This window comes from Ixodes scapularis, unplaced genomic scaffold (assembly GCF_016920785.2).
Source record: "Ixodes scapularis isolate PalLabHiFi unplaced genomic scaffold, ASM1692078v2 ptg000317l_1__unscaffolded, whole genome shotgun sequence".
Taxonomy (NCBI): Eukaryota; Metazoa; Arthropoda; class Arachnida; order Ixodida; family Ixodidae; genus Ixodes; species Ixodes scapularis.
Window position 1 is genome coordinate 266,593 of NW_024609960.1, and position 20,466 is coordinate 287,058.

The window sequence follows — 20,466 nt, forward strand, 5'->3', positions numbered from 1 at the left end:
CCGTCACAATCCCGCGTAAACAAGCGTCGCATCCGAACAGATCCAACCCGACGGCCCGCCCGGTCCGGCGACCTCGCCGCGCATGCGCACCGCCGAGTTAAAGGAAATGACGCAGCGCGCTTTTGTCAACTTCCACCAAGCAAGCTCCCTGAAATCCCACGGAGCAAGTTCGGCGCTGTTGGACGCGCTCCTAGAGACTTGAGCCGGATCTACCAGTGAAAAACGCTCGCTCCAAAAGGGGCGCTTTTGGAGCGCTCGAAATCAGCGAGCGGAATTTACCATATTAGTATCCCAGCAGACGGCCCACTTCCGGGATAAGCATGGAACTTCCGCTAGTTAGTTATGCTTTCGCCCAGCTCGGAGAGCGGCCATCCCGTGACTGGAACAGGAATCCTTTTCCACCTTTTTCTGTATTTTCCAATATAGTGTCACGAATGACGAGGTGAAGGACAAGGAATAACTGCGGAAACTGAAACGTTCAGCAAGGTAAACTTGTGCTCCCCCCCCCTCACCCAAAAATAAAGAGAAACGGAAGATAGTAACAGAGCGTCGCGAACGTCGAAGTTGGCGTAACAGCACGATCAAAAGCTAGGGCGAGACTGACTGCGGCTCGCCACGCGGAGCCCCTTATGTACACGCGTAGGCTCTTGGAACAATCGGCGTAGAAGTTTCGGCGTGTAGAAAATTCGGACCTCGCAGGCCCAACAGGGTTCTCGAATTTACCAGAAGTCTAAATTGAAAGAATAAATAAAAGACGCGTCGCTCCCAGGAATCGAACGCTGGGCTTACGCACGAGAGTCAAGCGCGGTACCCACTCGGCCACGCACGCGCACGCTCGCCGACGCGCGTGCCCCCCCCCCCCCCCCCCTTTTCCCCCATTTCAGAAGGCATCGTCTCGATGCCGCGCGAAAGGCAACAAAACAAAGCAAGACAAACAAAATAATGAGAAAATACGAAGGCTAGATAAACACAATCCCATCAAGGGTTGCACAGGATCACAGTTCACAGTCTTATCGCGCGTAGTACGGCTTGAGCCTCACGACGTGGACGACTTCCCCTCGTGGAGGGTGGCGTGATGAAGTCCGTGTTCCGTCGAGCATCACCTCGTAGTTCAGATCCCCGAGTCGACGAAGCACTTTGTAGGGTCCAAAGTAGCGCTTCAGGAGTTTCTCGCTTAGACCACGTCGTTGCATCGGGGTCCGAACCCACACACAGTCTCCGGGATTGAAGCCAACGTCGATCCGGCGAAGATTGTACCGAGTAGCGTCGACACGATGGTCTTGAATTCGAAGTCGAGCGAGCTGGCGAACTTCTTCAGCTCGTTGAGCAACCACCTGGGCGTCGGGGATCCCATCGTCAGCTGGTTCGTGGGGTAGCGTCAAGCATGGTCGTTAATTTTCTGCCATGCCCCAGCTGAAACGGGGTTACTCCTGTGGTCTCTTGCACCGCCGTGTTGAAGCAAACGTGACGTAGGGTAACACCCCGTCTAAGTCTTGTGCTCTACGTCGACATACATGGAGATCATGTCGGCGATAGTTTTGTTTAGCCGTTCTGTTAGTCCATTTGTCTGCGGATGGTACGCAGTGGTTCGACGGTAGCCGGCGCCACTGAGACGAAAAATCTCTTGCGTCAGCCGGGCCATGAACGATGATCCACGGTCTGTAATGAGGACTTCAGGGGCACCGTGCTGGAGAACAATGGACTCGATGAAAAACTTGGCGTCTTCAACAGCCGTACCTGATGGAAGGGCTCTCGTCTCGGCGTACCGTGTGAAATAATCCGTGGCGACGATTATCCAGCGGTTTCCCGACGTTGACGGCGAGAAAGGGCTAAGTAAATGCATTCCGAACTGCTGGAACGGCGTGGACGGGGGAGAAATCGGATGCAGAAGTCCCGACGGCTTCGTCGGCGGTTTCTTACGTTGCTGACACTCCTGACGTGATCGAGTGTAGAGGAGAACGGTTTTGGGTAACCTCGGCCAGTAGTACTTTCCTAGAATCCTGGCGAGCGTCCTGCTGTGGCCAAGGTGTCCAGCCGTTGGGTCGTCCTGAGACCCCAACAGCCACGCTGTGTTGTTGCTGACGAAGTTCTTTTTGTACAGCACCCTTGCAGTATGGACAAGGTGGGCCGGATTCGTAAGAAAGCACGGTAAACCGCACTCGCTTGCCCCTCTAGTTGCTCGATGCGCGCCCGCAGTTCAGGGTTGTCTCGTTGGAGTGCTGTTATGTCGCTGACATCCAGAGCACCGAGGAAACAATTATCGTCGTCGTCTTCGATGAAGGTAGGGCCGCCCTCAACTGGGGCCCTTGACAGGCAGTCGGCGTCATTGTGTTTCCGGCCGGACTCGTACACCATGGTCATGTCGAACTCCTACAGTCGTAGGCTCCACCGGGCGAGGCGTCCGGAGGGGTCCTTTAGATTCGCGAGCCAGCAGAGCGAGTGGTGGTCCGTGACCACGCGAAAAGGACTTCCATACAAATATGGTCGGAACTTTTTTATTGCCCAGACGACAGCAAGGCAATCCTTTTCAATTGTTGAGTAGTTCTTCTCCGCCTTAGACAGCGTCTGACTCGCGTATGCGATGACTCGCTCCGCCCCGTCTTGCATTTGAACTAGTACCGCGCCAAGTCCGGTGTTACTGGCGTCCGTGTGGATCTCTGTTTCAACGAACTGGTCGAAGCAGCCAAGAATCGGGGGTGTCTGGAGTCTTTGTTTGAGCTCATCGAATGACCGCTGGTGCTCTTCGGTCCATTCAAACTTCACGGTGTCCTCCGTGAGGTTCGTCAGCGGTGCAGACAGCTTGGCGAAATCCCAAACAAATCGTCTGTAGTAGGCACAGAGTCCAAGGAATCTTCTCACGGCCTTCTCGTCAGACGGCGGAGTAAAGGCAGCTACGGCGCGGGTTTCCTCGGGGTCAGGGAGAACACCTTTGTTGTTCACGACGTGGCCGAGGAACTTTAGCTCCCCATAGGCGAACCGACACTTTGTTGGCTTGAGTGACAGACCGGCGGTCTTGACGGCTTGGAGCACGGCCCGAAGTCGTTTCAGGTGTTCGTTGAACACCTTGACACGCCGAAGTGCTGCGTCTTTGTGCCTTAGCAGGCTTAGGTACCGACCAAAAATCGACGCCGCAGGGTCAGGTCGGGTTGGGCGGAGTCAGGTCTGGCCTATACGGGTCGGTTCGTCTTGGGTCGGCTTGGGTGGGTAGGGTGGGGTCGGGTGGAAAGAATTCGGGCCGGGTCAGTTAAAGTCAGGTTGGGCGTTTAAAGCGCAGCACTAAGGCGCCCGTTTCTGGCTTGAGCGGTGTCGCCATCGCCGTCGGCGTAACCGCACGTTGCATTATGGGACGTTCCCATATTGAAGTCACGAACGGCACGAGTGACGTCAGGAGAGTCACGAGTAACGTCACGTTTGACATCACGAGGTGGCGTCACACGGAGCATAAATTTAGCGGGAATATTTCCCCTTTAAATTTGGAGGAAAGTTTCCCGCTAAATTTAGCGGAAAAATTCCCCGCTAACTTCAGCAGAAAAAATTTCCCCGCTAAATTTAGGGTAAACATTTTCCCGTTAAATATAGCGGAAAATTTTGCCGCTAAATTTCGCGGGGAGATTTCCCGCTAAATTTAGTGGAGACATTTCCCGCTAAAATTTAACGGGGAAATTTCCCGCTAAATTTAGCAAAAGGAAAATTCTCCACAAAATTTAGCGGAACACTTCCAACTAAATTTACCAGAAAAATGTTCCCGCTAAATTTAGCAGAACAATTTCCCGGCTAAATTTGGCGGAAAAACATTTTGGCTGAAAAATACCCTGCTACATTTAGCGGAACGTAGCGGGAAATTTAGCGAAAATTTCCCGCTCAATGGGAGAGGAGCAGCAGATGAGGAGGGGGGGAGGAAGGGCATACCCTTTCCTCCGTACGCTCGCCTCCTCCTCCTCAAGAGCTGCGCTCTAATTCGGCGCTAGAGAAAATTGTAAACGTCTTTCATTTTTTTAAATACATCCTGCAAACTGCATGAAGTTTTTCCGACACCTCTGTGCCAAAGAATCATGAGGCACCGTTCACACGCATGAGAAAGTATACTCGCGGACAAGTGTCTGTGTCATTTAAGAAGAAGTGAAGAGTGCTGTACAGCTTTGTTCGGCGCTGAATGTGCGCGACAGCCCATGAGCCGATAGCTTTGACCCCATAGACACAAAAAGTTGTGCGCGAGTATTCTCAACTTTCAGCGGTGGTGGCACCGCTCTGTGAAAATTGCACTCTCTAGCTCCAGTATGATCGACCTCAGAATGAAGATGGTTGCTTACACCTTCCTGACCTAGAATTATGAGGGAGGGCTTTTACGTCGCTCGTATTTGACAAGATTAGAATTATTGACACGTCGCAGAACTAACGTTGTAGTGCTGTTCTACGAGGATCATCCAGATGGCAGCCATAAAAATAGGAACTGGTGCGTCCCCTGCAGGTTGTGAAAGTTCCAAATCACCGCTTTTGCTCAAAAACGCCGTAGGGCGCAGGTCGGGTGTGACTTTCAACTTCAAATTGGTGTATATCGCGGAAAGGCAGTCGTGAGTGCGTGTTTCCGCAGCAGCCCTACGGATGCATTCCGTGCAGGAAGCACCTTCTGCAGGCTCATGAAGAGCGGCGCAGCGACCGACAAGGCCCGGAGCCGAGTCCGCTGCATGGGCAGCGGTCCTTCCTGAGGGAGCTGTTCTCGAGCAAGCCGGCCATGCGCGTGCAGGCCTGGACAGGTGCCGACGGAGACTACGCGAGTCCCGCCAAGCGGCCCCGCAAGCACCACCATCGCACCAAGGTGTCCTTCTGCGCTGAGACCTCCGGCAGACCGCGCTTTGACAAGTCCTCGCTGCGACTCAAGAGCAGGTTCGCATACTGTTTAGTTGTCTTCGCACAGCGGGCGTCAAATGAGATGAAGCTGGTTTAGACCGATGCAACAATGGTGCATTGTAACATAGGCCTTCGGTTCGTACTCTAGATTGGGAACTCATGGTAGCCCCCTTTGTGTCTCCAGTTTGAACCTCCTCCCCTAATCCCTTCCCCCTCCCCTTTCCCAAAAGGAAACTAGAGTTGGGGGCTAAAAGACCCCAAGTGTAGTTTTGATGGCTCTATCGTGCTAATAATACATAAAATAGTTAATTTTTTTTACAAACATTTATGCGTCATACGTTGTGAAATGGGATCAATTAGATGTGATGTGCAGTGCTTTTAACTACTTCCGCAGCAGACGCCGATTTCTTTGACACCTTCTTTCTCCACGAATATATACCATATTCATCTGGCACAATTAAAAGAAGCGATCGCTCTAACCGATCAAACGAAAACTTCAACTTCTAGACTGCTGAAACGAGACAATAACAGAACTGATATAAACCAGTGCGAGGGCGCGAGTAGCTGTAGGCCCGTAATAAGCGACTGAACATTTCAAGACACCCAACTTGCAGGTCAACGTCCGACCTCGCTGCTGATATGGCTGCCGCCCTTAAGCCGGCGCTACTATTGACGTCAGCACTTGGCTCCTCAACAGTTCCTGGGCACCGCCGAAAATCCCTCGGCGGCGACCGACATCTGGAGATGACTGTCCCAGAGACAGTGACGCATAGCCATAGCCTACCCGAACTACTGGTCCCGGATACCATGCCGCCCGCTCCACTCGAACCGGGACCGCCGGACAAACCCGTCTGTACCACGGTACCTCCGACGACAACGTCGGCTGAACCCGCGACTGTGATTGCACCCACACGACGGAGGTCGTCACAACTGGATGCCTCCGTAGACCCAATGACGCCGGTACACATTCCTGTCACGTCCCCTCAGAGTGCGTTAGTGAAGGACTCGTTGAAGCCACCCAGTATACTCGGTCAGGCCCGTCATCGAGAGCGGAGGCGAACAACCACAGCATTGGGTGCGATGACCAAGCCTGATGGAACAACTGAGGATGTTGCCCTGGCCGTGCCACTTAGGAAGGCCGCGATCCTGACGGCAGCGACGGCGACAGCGGCGGCGGCGCCAGGGCTGCCACCGCCAGCCGATCCGGAACATCCCAAGTTGCCAGACATCCAGCCACCAACGACGCTGCGACGGAAACCGAGGTTACGTGTACGCGTATCAGTGCCCGAGGAAAGCGACGTTTCAGATGGTTCAGGGTCCAAGCCGGCACCTGAAACATCAGAGGCTCCGCTTCTTCCACCAGGTAGTGCTCCTGAACCGGCTCCTGACGTCTCACCGTCCACTCCTCCACCAGTTGACCCTCCAGATAAGGGCAAAAGAACAAGAAGCTTGCCGAAAGAAACAACAGAAAAGACCGAAGGTGCACACTCCAGAGTACGGAAGATGAGTGGTGAAGACAAAGACACGCTCGGGTTCCATAAAGATAAGCATAAAGCAGACGATAGCGATGATAATAAGTCCAAAATAACGAAGGAGCCCGAGAAAAAGACTACAACCAAGGACCCGAGCCAGACCGGAAAAGAGCCAAAGAGCGAAACCTCAGACAAGGTCGAATCCGACGAAGGAAAGGACGATGTGGAGTTCGTAGTGTTTATCCAGGAGAAAGCCCCAGACAGGCCCAAGCAGCTGATCATCGTCCCCGGCCCGCCACAACGCGCAGGATCCGTGGACAGCTTGCTCGGAGACTCCCGCCCCTCGCGAGCCAAGAGAAGAGCCTCGCTGGACAGTGGTGTTCAGGCCGACGATGACCCGGCTCATGCATCCGAGCGCAAGGAGCGTACAACGCAGGTACGTGGAAGGTCTCATCCATCTTACGGTCAACGGAGACGAATCACCTGATTCGACGTACCTGCATCTTACTGCCATAAGGTTGACCCACACGGCGTGTATCTGACCTTGCTTTTCTTTCGAAACGAACATACCCAAACTCCCTTGTCAGAGTCTCTTCAAAGGTGCTTTCAAGGCCAGTACGCGGTATACGGAAACTGTAGCAGTTACCTACAGGAGACTGACCAGATCAGGAAGGCAAGATGACTATACGTTACTATGTGATGTAGCCTGTCAATCAGCTCCAAAAGTGCATCGTCGCGGCGTTTATCGTCTTCGTGCGTTTGCAATCACAGACTTGACCAATCACGTACGGTGAATGCGCCACGATCCTGCGCTTCTTTTTTTTTTTTTTTTGCGCGTGATTGGCTTTGCCGGTGAAAATCAAAGGGCAGAAATGACGAGCCCCGTGTAGGTGCGGTTTTGGCGCCGCTTAATTGACTCTATCGGATCGTGGTGTCGGCTGCGGTAGGACGGGAAGTGAAACGGAGTATAGACCAACTCAGCTCTCGGACGTCACACCACTGTGGTGGCGCTGCAGTTGGCACTGCGCATGTGGAAACACCTCACTCCTCCCGCATCTGGTTTCTGCGCGCGCGCTTTGCCCACACCTGGCATGAACGTAGCGGGCTTGTTTGTAAACACCGTTTTGGTGTATAAGTTGCTTCCTGAAGTTGAATGTACATTCTTTCTAGACGCAGTTTTTAATACCCGTACCACAAGGGCAACTCGAATGCCATTTACAAAGAATGACTTTCGTGGGATCGAAGAATCGGCTCGCGGTCTGTCGCGCGTGGAACGCCCCACGCTCGGAGTGTTGCGCGGTGATTGGCCGATCGTTCAAATGTCATTCGTTGTAAATGACATTCGAAATTCCCGTGTGGCACGGGTATAACAAAGTGGCTTGTAGTCAAATCATTTTGTTAAAAAAAATATAAAAAAACTGAGTCGGGAGCGGACTTTGTAGAAGTAAACGTAAACCGCATTTATTTTGAAAGATACGTGCAACGATTGCGACGGGACACCCGGCGAGCAAAGCGACGCAGGGTCCTCGTCGGCATCACGGAGCGAGCTTAGTGGCGAGCAAGGGTCATCTGACCACGCTGATGACGTCAGTTCCGATGATGTCAGAACGCCGAACTCTTATTGGCTGATTGAATGAAAATAGCGGCTAGACCTCAAGGCATCTAGCATTGTGGTCTACACACAATCCTTTCAATCAAAACCAGGCAGAGCTAGGCGTCGTTCTGACGTTACCGCAACCCCTGCGCAAGAAGCAGACGACTCGCTCTCCGCATTGCAAGTTTTTGTCAGTACGCCGAAATTTGAATTGGCGATGACGACGCTCCTAGTACCACTAATAATATCGAAATAAGACTGAAGACACAATTTTTAAAGTGCCTGCACTAAAACTTTCTAGTATTTTCAAATTCAATGACCTCTTCAGCTTATCTTTAAAGGGGCTTCTCTAACGCCCTTTTTGTAAAGGCGCTCTGTTGAAGGGCCACTTGTATCTAATTCTTAGCTAACTTTCAGGCTCTAGGAGACACCGGTGAAACCAGCGTCCCACCATCTCTACCGACGTTCCTTCGTAGCAAGACCAAAGATGACGATGGCGTCGGCCGGGGCCGCCAACGACGGAGGGCTAGCAGCATCATGAGAGCCAGGAGCCCGAGTAGCAGCAGTAGGGAGAGTAGAGACAGCCAAGAATGTCTGGCTTTGCTGGGCGCAGCTGCGGCTCCTGTCCATCGGAGGGTTCCCAGCGACGTCCTCATGCGTTGGCAGAACGTGTTCTCAAGAGAGCCTGGTGAATCGTGGGAACGACCTAAGCCGAGGGTCTATGTGCCCGAGGAAGCGGGTCCTTCAACAGCCCGCACACAGGAGATGTCTACTTTGCCAATTGCAGGCCGTGTCAAAAAGCTCTCGCAGGAATTCTCCTACCAGACGTCGAGTAGTGCCCGCAGTGTTGTGACTGTGCGTAGTTCGACCGCAAGTGTGGCAAGGGCCGAGTCTAAGGCGGAAGCATTTGTCGCTAAGGAGAAGCGTAAAAGTTGACGCGGTCCTCCGGGATGCTCACCGGGAGGTCGTGCCGTCGAAACCCCTGGAGACTAAGTTATTGTGTGACGTTCACTCCACGATATCGTGGCCACATCGATTCACATGCGACAAATGTTGCTCCCACTTCGTTTACGACTGCATTACGTTATGAGTTCGTAACTGCTAGTCACTGGTGCATCCACTAGTCAGTGTGTATCACTTTGTTTTCTATGACTGCGTGCTCATTTGGAAAACTGAGAATACATAGACATCCGCAAGACAACATGAGATTTGTTTGTTTGTTAATGCGAACAGAGATCACCAGAGGCAGTGCTCAAGATACTTGCCTCTCGTATGCCTCGTTCCTGGAAACGTGTGTGTGTGTGTGTGTGTGCACGCGTGCTATACTTTTCTAGGCACTTTTGAAACAATCTATATTTGATAGTCTTGAAGTGGAGTATTTCCTTTCCAATGAATCCCATTGAATTTAGCGCACCTTGGTACATGTGTTTTCGCTCAGGAATCAAGATGCGTCTGATCTCGACCATCTGGATGTGCTGGCCGGTCTGTTGGGGTTCTGGAAAGCATGTGTGCGAGGGGGGGGGGGGGGGGGGCGGGAGGAAGGGAGGAAAGAGAGAGAAAAATGATTTTCACAAGCCCATCTGGTAGGCAGGTTTAGCTATTCGCGACTCCAGCGAACTATAGGGGGCGCGCTGGTCAGGCAAAATGACGGACGAAAGGAGGTCATCTTCGTCGTTCAGTACGCGGACCATCATAAATATTTTTCACTGCGGCGTGAAATCGGTGTTACACATGAAAGCAAAGCGATTTTTCGACGGTAGGAACGTTCTTCTAGTCAATGCGCAGGAATGACACGGCGGAAGCATAAAAATAATTGCTCTAAACGATGTTTGTCTCTATGCTGCCTACGGGAACCAAGCAGCGATAGCAGACGACAGAGTCGAAACGACCTCCTCTCCTGAGCTTCTCGGCGTTGCCGCAACGCGGCTTCGGTTTCGCTGGAGTCGCCAATAAGCTGTTGCAAGATCGATCTCAGCAAACGCACGGACCCTCATACCCACTAACAAATAACACATTTCGGCGGCTCATTCTTGAGCTAGACTGACGTAACGCACTCAAAATTTCGATACCATGACGCGTTCTCGGTAGTCGATTGGTGAATCCGCCAAAGTACACGCAAACAGAGCACGTTCGTAAGACGATATTGGAGCAGCTGGGTTGTGGCCTTTGCTTTGGCCCTGCTTAACGGCAAGCAAATGGTACGAATCCACCTAATCTCGATGAGCATAAATAACGCGAATGTTAAAATAATACATGCCTTTAAACGAGATTTCATTGTCGCCACGTAAACAACATCCCAAATAACGATATCATAATCGGGTCGGGTGAGGTCAGATCAGGTCCGCTCAGCCAAAATCTTACATCAGAGACTTCGACAAGGCCAGCATGCAAAAACGTAAAGATTGCTTTCCTCACTAATGTGTGCAGGGGATTACACTTTTCAAATGCTTTTAATTCAACTCCATGGGCATTCGGTCTTTTTTTTTTCCACCAAGGAAACTGATCATTTTCAAGAATATCCCAACTAAATAACAGCAGGTGCTTGACCCCACGTTGTACGGCTGTGCACTGGCCAAAACTAGATCGGACTTCATCCAAACTGTAAAAAAAAAAGAAAGGTATTGTGAATCGTATTTGATTAATTTTATGTTTACACGGGGCCGCCAATTTGAAACGCGTGGTGAGAGTTTGCACGAAAATCTACAAGCTTCTGGATGGTGAAGAGGGCTTAAGGACCATGCTGTCGTTCGACACTGCATCTAAGAGGCGCAAAACATGTCTCGTGTCTAGGAGTCATCAACAGTTTAAGCACGAGAAGATATCTTTCATGCCATCCAGAGCGTTTTCGGAGGTAACCAGGCGCCAAGTCATGCGAGTAAGATGTTTATTACTACATAGTTTGTCCGAATTTCCTTCGCCCATTACCTGAAGCGCCCTGATGGGAAGTTATTTGGGTCATCCGTTATGTCTGCAGCAAAAAACAAACAAACAAACAAAAAAAAAAAAGTTTAAAGCGTTTGTTTTAAAGATTAGAGAGTTTTAGTAGATCGTTCCCATGACTCCGATAACGATACCCGATACTCCGCCACCGCCTCCCTTGCGCATGCATAGTATCGTTATCGGGGCTATCAGGGGTATCGGAACGATCTACTAAAACTCCCTATTATTGTGTGGTTAAACTCAAATTTGACTCACCAATTGTCGGGTGAGTGGGTTGTTGTCCTATCTCTTTAAGAAATGACTAAAGTTACTGCTTCCGAAGTGTGAGCTGGTAAAGTGCGGATGCAAATTTCCTCCCATGACAGGTTGTCCTAGCAAAAAAAGAAACCCTTAATATAAACTCCAGGGCCGGTTACCTCTCCCAGTGGTCAAAATAGTCGCAAGAGAGATTTTGAGGTCACGTGAGAGGCTCCATGGGCAGAAATTGCTTAGCGTGGTCAACCGATTCCACTCAGGGACGCAAACCTTGCCTCTTGTTTTCTGTAAATCTCGCTCAACATGACCTTCCACAGAAACACCACTGCATACGTACCGCTCCCAAAGTACATAAGAAGATTAATTTCATTCACATTTCAAGCATATTCGCCCTCTTTGCGCTCGCAAAATCGGGCCTGAATAAGTGAAGCAAGGACAGACTTACGGGTGCCAGTTGCCTGGAACGCTAGGTACCTTTAGTGTCTTGTCCCCACGGAGTCAGTTACGTGATCCAAAAATCTTTATTGTGGCCATTTTAATCGTTGGTAGAGATAGTCGTATTCACCAGAAAACCGGCCCAGAAACACTTTCCAGGACGCCTGCAGACATGTCATATGTTTGCTTGTAGAGTTGCTTCTCGCACATTCCAGCGACCAGGCTTTCTTTTCGTTATTTTTTTCCCGTTCGATGATCTGAATTTTATTTCCATTTCCGTTTTTTGCAAAAAATACCCGCAACAATAAACTCCGTTTATTTGCGATTTCCGTGTTGTTCATCATTAGAGAGTTTTAGTATACCGTTTTCATCTTCCGCTCCGCTCTGAGGGTGCCAAACTGCGCATGCGCGGCCCGCTTCGCCGGAATGGAAAGCGGAGGTCCGAAAACGCGTTTTAGTAAAGCGTTTTTCTTCAGCGTAAGGGCTCATTCACACTGGAAGCGGATCCGCGTTCGCAAAGCGGTTGCGAACGCGGTTGTATAAGGATTCAGTACAATTGCACGCGCACACGATGACATCAAATGCGCGTGCAATTGCACTGGATCTTTATACAACCGCTTTCGCAACCGCTTCGCGAACGCGGATCCGCTTCCAGTGTGAATGGGGGGTAAGAGCGTTTTGAGCGGGTTCGAAAAATTTGCTTGCGTGGCCCCACAAGTGGACGTTTATAGTACTAGTAAGACAAAAAAACCTAAGCGTTAACACCAAGAGAGTAAAAGGTAGCGTGATTGTAGAGGTAGTAAAAACGAAGGCGACAATATTGAGCGCAAAAGAGTAGGCACACACCTGAAGAAATATTAAGCTATAAAATATAAATATAATCGTTCCACCTTGTGTGCTATACTTCGTTTCACCTTATGTGCGAGCGAAGGCAAAGCTGGAAGCGCGAGCACGAAAGCTCCGTGCCTTCAGGCTTTGCGCGAGCGCGCGAGCTGGGCAGAAACGCAAAAAAAGCGCTGGTCTCGCGCTTCTAGCTTTGGCTTTGCTCGCAGATAAAATGAAACGAAGTATAGTGAAGCCGAAGGTATAAGCATGAGCATGTTGCTCTAAACGGTACTTGCACTGCACGAGCGCGCGTGCTTATCAAGGACGCTGAAAGGCCGGCACTCGCTCTTGTAGCTTCTGCTCCACTCGAATTAAAACTGAAACAGATTTACTTATTGGAAGTAGAAAAATAAGAGAAAAGGACGAAGTTTGCGCATTGGGAGTACATCCTTTTGCGTAGTACGAGTACAGTGTTGCTCACGGCTAGCAAGGCAACTGCACGATGAATCCCCGCTGTTCTCAAGGAAGGAGACTTATACTAACGAGATTAAGCTGGCGAGACATCGAATCTATGATTCGTATCTCTCGTGCCATCAAGCGCCGAAGCTTCCTTTCCGAACGCGGTTTGCTGGATATTTCCAACGTAGAAAAGAAACCCTTTAGAAAGCTATCCTGCCTAAAGAAGGACCTGGCTGTTCTGCATGCGGGCCTCCAAATACCAGCACCCGACAGATCGGCGCAGGGTGTTGCCAATCTAGCGAGAGGCTTTGCATGGTTCTTCCTCGACTGGCCTATCCCAACCGTCTGTTCGTACTTGGATGAGCGTTTGGACGGAACTTGTCGGTGTTCTTCAGTTCTGTGAACCTCATCGTGCGTCACATCAACGAGAGGTTCGGCCACCTGCTCGCTGACATGAACAAACATAGGTGGTTGACCCTGGCGAAACTAGAGCTGTGCTCACAGGTGAGACCCTGCATGGTTTGTGTAAATTTCGCGTTTCCATTGTTTCTAGCACAGCTGCTCTGTCTGGTGAAAAGTTCCTTTTTTCTATACGCCAAAGGTGTACGGGCAGTGTCAGGAGAAGTCACGACGAGCGCGTTCGTAATCTATGAGTATTAGTAGGCCACTTTTATGAGCCCTCTTTGCTCTACTTTACGCGCTGCGAGAAGCATCGTCCCCACCGCGCATGCGTGGCCCGCTCTGAGTTGGAGCGTAAAGTTAGCGGAGTGAGCGTGCGCTCCGCTTCACAAGTTGTAGAGCGGACTGCCCTCAGCGTCCTTAGCGTGATCGCTTAGATCTCAAGATGGCTGCACTTACTCAATACGCGTCGATGTTTTTGACCGTGACCTCAGCTTGAAAGAGGTCGAATCAAGAAGTAAAGCGTACGCCCCGCGCGTAAAAAGTAAACCATTCGATTTGAGTTCTATGTAACACAAAACAGCTTAATCAAACGAAGTGAATGAGTATCACTTTGCAAACAGCACGGCGTCGGTAAAGTCGTCGCGTTTTGTGGACGGCCTATGGCTATGCAGTCAGATGTACGGGTGCGCGTGCTTGAACGACGATTATATCTGTGCATGCGCCCTCCTGTCGAAAATGCCACTGAAAGCTGACCACGAGCATAGCGCTCGCAAGCTGCACCAAAGAAACCATTCCTCTCAGCTTTATTTATTCACACTCGATCGCAACTTTTGAATTGTTTAACTTTCCTCGAGAAATGTTTGCGTTGGACTTCCTTGGTAGATTTAGAAAAGAATAGAAACTTGAATGCAGCCTTTTTAAAAGTGCAACCCATGGTGCCGCTAGTCTTCGAGGCCGCCTTATTTTGGCCAAGTGTCTAGGGAGCAAGAGAGCTACGTCATTGTTTGTCGCGGATGCGAGTCTAAATGTATTAGACACGAATGCTGCGTCAATATTGAATATGAAATGGGTTCTAGTCACAAGTCTCGCACTAAAAGCGATGCCCAAAATATGGCGGCCGAATATGTTACCCGGTGGTGTTTTGAAAAGAGTTACCTATAACGGGTCGAAAGAATATTCCACGTCAATGTTTTGTCTGGTGAAAACCAGACAGGCATAAACAATTCAAAATTTAGCAAACACAACCCTGGATTTCTAAGCAATAGTGGTAGATTAGAACAGTTTTCAGAAGTTTCGTTTTGAATTCCGGCGTAGCGGGCCTCGCATGCACAGTTTGACGGCCTCAAACCTTAGCAGAATTAAGAAACAACTATATATATATATATATATATTAATTTACGATACCCAGTTTTTTACAACTCTACAATGGAAATACGCTTTATCTTAGAGGAGTAACAAGTCCCATATCACATGTTTTGGTAATGTTTAAATACTGCCGTGTTGTAAGAGTGTTTTTCTTTGTCGTTTTTATTAGGCCGTCAAGGACAAGGGAACGTCAAGGACAAGGGTTTTGTTGACCGCACAGCATGCCCATATGCCGTCCATCAAAAAATTAGAAGAAGACCACAAGAGGGTGCTCGTCGTGAAGCACCAGGCAGTGATGTGCGCAGACGGCATAATTTGACGGCTGGACGAAACCTACAAAGACCATGGGCATTTTTTTTGTTTGTTTAATATTAGAATGCATAGAATTATCACAGTAAATCATATTCAAGCTTTTGTACTGAGCGAAATACCTGTCCAACTGGGCTGAAAGGCATCTAGAAATATTTTAATAAAAAACGTTTACTAACGACTCCCATTTTACTTCTCAGATGTGCGTGTGAATATTGCATCTAACCAAATTACAGTGTTACTGTTGAATTCAGCATTGTAAGAGTAGACTATGTTGCGTGGCCTTCTATTGCAAGAAAAGACCGTAGCACAAGTGAGGCAGAAACTGGGCAGGAGCTTAAGCTGAAAACCGCACTTTCATAAACACACAAGAAATAAAAAGAAGTGTATAGTGAAGCAAAATGGTTTCATGTCACCCCTCAAGGCAGATACATACACTGCGCTCCACTGTTAATACGAACACGAAAAAAATCGCTTTTATTTGCAGTTTATTTCTTTGACAGCTATTGAAAAAGCTGAAAATTTGTCGCTCAGATTGGTGCCCCAAACGAGCGCTTTATTCCACACCAATAGGCAAATGTCAGCCCCTCGAATTTAAGGTGAAAAATGAAAACAGGATATTGAATGCTACCGCTAACAGTGTCGCGCAGTGTACATAAACACCAAGGCACCATATCACAAACCGAAGCATACGAAGAAGAAACGACTCATTTCATTGGGAAAAAACAAGTAGAGATATAAATGGAGCACTCGCTTTCGCTAATTTTCACTGTCTTGCTGCTTGAAGTAACCAAACAAAATATCTGTCCGTTTGCCGACTGCTTTAGTCTTTGGTCTTTAACCTTTAATTTTTGGCTCTGGAGAGCTGCGGCACCGCGGAAAGCAGCAGCCCGTACCACCGAGGCCCGCGGTGCCGCGTCTAGGGAACATGGTAATGTGATGAGTATATACGTGCAAGATGACGACGACATGGGTTGTTGGTATTGGGGAGGGTGGCAGTCCGATTCGCAAAAGTCCAGACTTCGTGGAGGCGGGTTGGGCGGGTGAGCAGCGAGCTATGAGGATATTGCACGCCGTTCGATCAGTGCATGAAGGAGCACCAGGAACATAATGGCGCTATTGCTCACTGGGGTCCACTGGGGTCAAAGAATCATGCTCCAAGGAGGTAGTCCAGCCGAAGTAGAAGCTGCCGCCTCCGAGGAACCGAGGCCCAGGGCTCAGATTGAGACAGCGCTGTCGCCCGGTGTGTCATCCTCTCAACGTCGTCGTCGTCATCTCGCATAGAAAAATCGAGCCCGCTGGCTTAGACAAGGCAGCACCTGTTCCCACCGTTCAGTTGCCGTGAAAAGATTGCGGCCAGCGATTTCTCGAAGCAGCCAGAGGTTCTTGACTACCGTGAAACGTTTTCTGGGGGACGCCTTTTCAAACAAAGTCTGCGCAGCTTCTTAGTGCAGCGAGGTTCATAAGGGTCAAGCGCGTTCCCAAGCATGATTTCAAATAGCGAGCACCCACCTTTCCAGAAAAGCACCATCTAGCGAACCTTCACTGAGAGTGGAACGTACTTCTCAAAATGGCGACGATAGCGGAGCTGACGCTCCACGCTCAAATCCCAGAGCGGGTCGCGCATGCGCGATGGCGACTCCGCTTTCCATAGAGCGGAGCGGGAAACCGAAAACGGTCTACTAAAACTCTCTATTATTTCTCATATTCCGAGCGTAATCGCGGCGTGAAGCTCGCTATACATCGTCCACCGTGACTTCGTCTCACCTTATCATGAACTATTGTTTGCCGTGCATGCTAAAAACGCGAGATAGTTGCTTCGGACGAAACCTCAGCGGCTGCACGAGCGCTCGTGCAACAAGTTCAAGGCAATCGAGGCTAGCCGCTCGCGTTGGCACGGAATTCGAAGTTAGTCCACACCACGGTGGTCCACACAAAGGTGAGACAAAGTATAGGGACGTTTCTGTTTTCCTCACTACGGGGAGTGCACATGCGACCCACGGGGCTATGTTTCAACTTTTATAGTGCGTAGAAGCTTGGCATTGCACGTGCTTGTATCAGCAGAAGAAGTTGAAGTATAGCTCACTCTGGGTTGCGAAAGATTCCACCAAACGGCGATACCCAAACTTCTCTCCGTAAATGGGGCGGTTTCACGAAACGCCTTTTTACTTCTAGTATTCGCAACTCTGGTGCCTATCAACATAAGGCCCCTCAATGTGTTTGCGAGTGTCTTGCAAGTAGCGTCAAACGCGCCAGTGCACAAGGCCCGTGTCTCGAGCAGAGGTCGGCATTTTAGGTCGCCCTCACCCTCACCCTCACAGCAACAATCACCTCACTCACCCTCACCCTCACAGCTAAACTCACCCTCAGCCTTTTACTCATCCTCACAGTCACACTCACCTTCAGCCCTTCACTCACCCTCATAGAACATCACGGCCCTCACGCACTCATGGCCCTCACACCGCTCACGCACTCACAGCACTCACGGGCCTTGCGCACTCATGGCCCTTACACCGCTCACGCACCCGCCGTCCCCACGGTCCTCACGCAGTCATGGCCCTCAGACCCCTCACGTCTCTCACGCACTCCCCGCCCTCACGGTCCTCACAGCCCTCATGGCCCTCACGCACTCATCGCTTTCACACCCCTCACGCGGTCACCGCCCTCACGCACTCACGGCCCTCACAGCCCTCATGCCCCTCACGCACTCAACGCCAACATCCTTCACGCACTCACCGCCCTCACGGCCCTCACGCACTCACGGTCCTCACAGCCCTCATGGCTCTCACGCACTCATGGACCTCACACCCATCACGCACTCACCGCCCTCACGGCCCTCTCGCACTCACGGTCCTCACAGACTTCACAGCCCTCACGGCTCTCACGCCCTCACACCCCCCACGACCTTACGTTCCTTGCGGTCTCGTCACTCACCGTCACACTGATAAATTTTCGGGGTTCAGAAATTCACTCACTCTTACCTCACCGATGAAAATAAGGGTGAGTGAGGGTGAATGAGGGCCCTCATGAGTGTGGTCTGCCGAGTTATGGTCCCGAGCAGCCCTTGGAAACAAATGGCGGCGCAGCGCTGAAATGAGCACCTACTCGGGGCGCGTTTCCACAATAATGGTTGGCGGTACTTGAAAGCGTGAATATTATCAAGGGCCTTTATATCAACATGGCTGTCACCTGGATGATCGTCGTAGAACAGCAGTACGAGGCTGGGTCTGCGACGCGTAATTCTAGTTTTGCTATATATGAGCGGCATTAGAACCTTTATTTTTTCACGTCAGGAAGGTGTAGACCAGCACCTTTATTGTGAAGCCGATCATCCAGGAGCTGTTACGATTTGATTTCTGCTGGGCCTTTTCGGCTGCTGAGGTGAGGGTGGCGTGGAGCGGCAGGCCGTCCCCAAGCAAGATCCTGCAGCTTGCCTGCAGCATGCCTGCAGCTCACTGCGCCATTATCTCGAAAACGACGCATGCTTTCTGCTCAAAGCAAAACGTTGCAAATGGCCATCTGCCGTACCTCTTCCGGCAGCTGACGTCAGGGCAGAGTTGTACAAGTTACTCAAAAAAAGTAATTAAGTTAAGTTGCTGAGTATTGGCCAAAGAAAAAAAAAATTGAGTAGAGTAGAAATTACTGAAATAGAAAGTAATTTATTAAATTACTAACTACAGTAAGAAAGTAGTGTATTACCCTTGAAGTTACTTTGGTATACTTTATGGCAATAAGAAAGTATATAGGTTTTGATCTGTTAGCGAAATTCTGCTAGCCAAATATAAAGCAGCTTGTGTTTTTACAGATTTGCTTTAATAGTTGGTTCTACTTCTGCGTGCCTAATTGTTTTGCACTTTTGTTCTTGTTTTTTGGTCAACGATGTGCTGCGGGCATCCTTTCTACATTAAGATTTAACACTGCCTGAGCTTAATTTTGCGAACAGTGTTTACTTGTTTACAGGGTTGCGTAAAGTACATCTAACGAGTAGTTTAAGAAAAGTACGAAGGAAATGAGAGGTTATGTACTTGAGTTAGAGTAGTAAGCAGACCTTGTGCAATGCACTTGAAGTAAAGTTCTATAAATACAATATATTTCAATGTAAAGTACAAGTACATTTTAACACAGTCCTTCATGATACCCTTTCATCCCTTAGAAAGTGTTTCTTTTTACTGGTATGCATTGCTCTAGGGACAATCGTTGGTGCATCCGGTTTTTTTTTCGGAAATGATGGCAAATATTGGATGAAGTCAAGTCGCTACAGAGTAGTTGTTTTACTCTCGCTGACGCGAGAGTAAAAGAACGGGTACTTGTGGTCGTCAGATTTATTTGTTTTGTTACAACATGAACGCGGGAAAACCGCAAAATTGTGCGGGCTACGTTCAATGCGTCTTCAAGTTCAAACGGCCGCCTGATCGTCCGAATTGTCGTCTGCTCTTTCAAACGTTCCTGATGGTTGTCGTATGCTCGTACGACAGCGGCCCGCCAAACGTTGACCCGGTAATTGTAATAAGACGTAAGTAAAGGCCTCAAAAGACTTACAAGTTTGAGGGTTAGTTGGGGTAAGTAGGCTCGGTGTAAACCAGATACAGGGAGACGTTGATCATTGTTACCAGTGGCCATCACCGACTTGTTATACCTGATTCACTTGGTCCGATTCTGCTTGCGACTTTTAGTATAGATATGAACCATCCCAGCTACAGTTCACGCTTTTGCAGCCCGAGCGACGTCTCGACTGAAAAAAAGCGAGGATCATGCAGAATCTCATCAGTGCGAATCGTTTGAATGAATTAAACACAGAAAGTTTGGCAACGATAAACAAATATTTGCTTTCAGCTTTTTTTTTTTTTGAGCCTTCAACGTCACTGTTAGTGCATGACGTGTGGTCATTTTTATTGCTTTTTTTTCGAACGAATAATTACATATAATATTTTTTTTTGTTAACTGTTTCATATGCTGTCTCTGCTGTTGCTGCTGCTGATGGACGATGAAGACCAGTTAAGCAACTGTTCCGCTGGGCGTTTTCAGAAAGATCAAACAACATCCAGTGACCATTTTTAATTTTTATTAAAAAAATATTTTCCTAGCTCCATGCTGCGAAGAATAAAACCAATCCTTGTATTAAAAACAAAATTGTCTTTGCAAAAAAAGAAAAAAAAAATTGGAAGCACCCTCTCAGTCACGTGCGCGTTTTGCGTATCGCGCGATGCTGGCATTTCGGGCGGCTTTTCCCCCCAAAAAAACTGTTCTGGCTACAGGTCTAGAAATATTTACTGAAAAATTAGGTATAGGAAGAATTGTCAGAAAGTATTGATCACACACTATTAGAGTCGTTATTTTGAGAAAGAGAATCGCGAATACGGCAGATTGCGCAATAAGCCTCTGGATTAAAGAGTTTTTTCTTCGTATCTATAAAAGCTAAGGGCTTTTATAGATACGGAGTTTGAGGCCCTTAGTTTGAAACTTAGGGCTTCAAACTTTGCCAGTGTATTGCCCTATACACAGTTCATCTTTGCATCAACTACTGTTTTCCTAATAAGCGGGAGAAATTTACAAGAATTGCTC

General features: G+C 49.3%; 1 protein-coding gene across 1 annotated transcript in view; it reads left to right on the forward strand.

Annotated features, from left to right (window-relative positions):
- Positions 1–8,850, forward strand: part of LOC8050565 (bestrophin-3) — a 48,911-nt gene extending 40,061 nt beyond the window's left edge. Inside the window, exons 11-14 of the mRNA XM_040222850.2 lie at positions 4,618–4,884; positions 5,463–6,756; positions 8,332–8,602; positions 8,702–8,850. Of these exons, the coding sequence (XP_040078784.2) occupies positions 4,618–4,884; positions 5,463–6,756; positions 8,332–8,602; positions 8,702–8,850 (1,981 nt within the window). The remainder of the gene's footprint in view (positions 1–4,617; positions 4,885–5,462; positions 6,757–8,331; positions 8,603–8,701) is intronic.
- Positions 8,851–20,466: the final 11,616 nt, after the last annotated feature.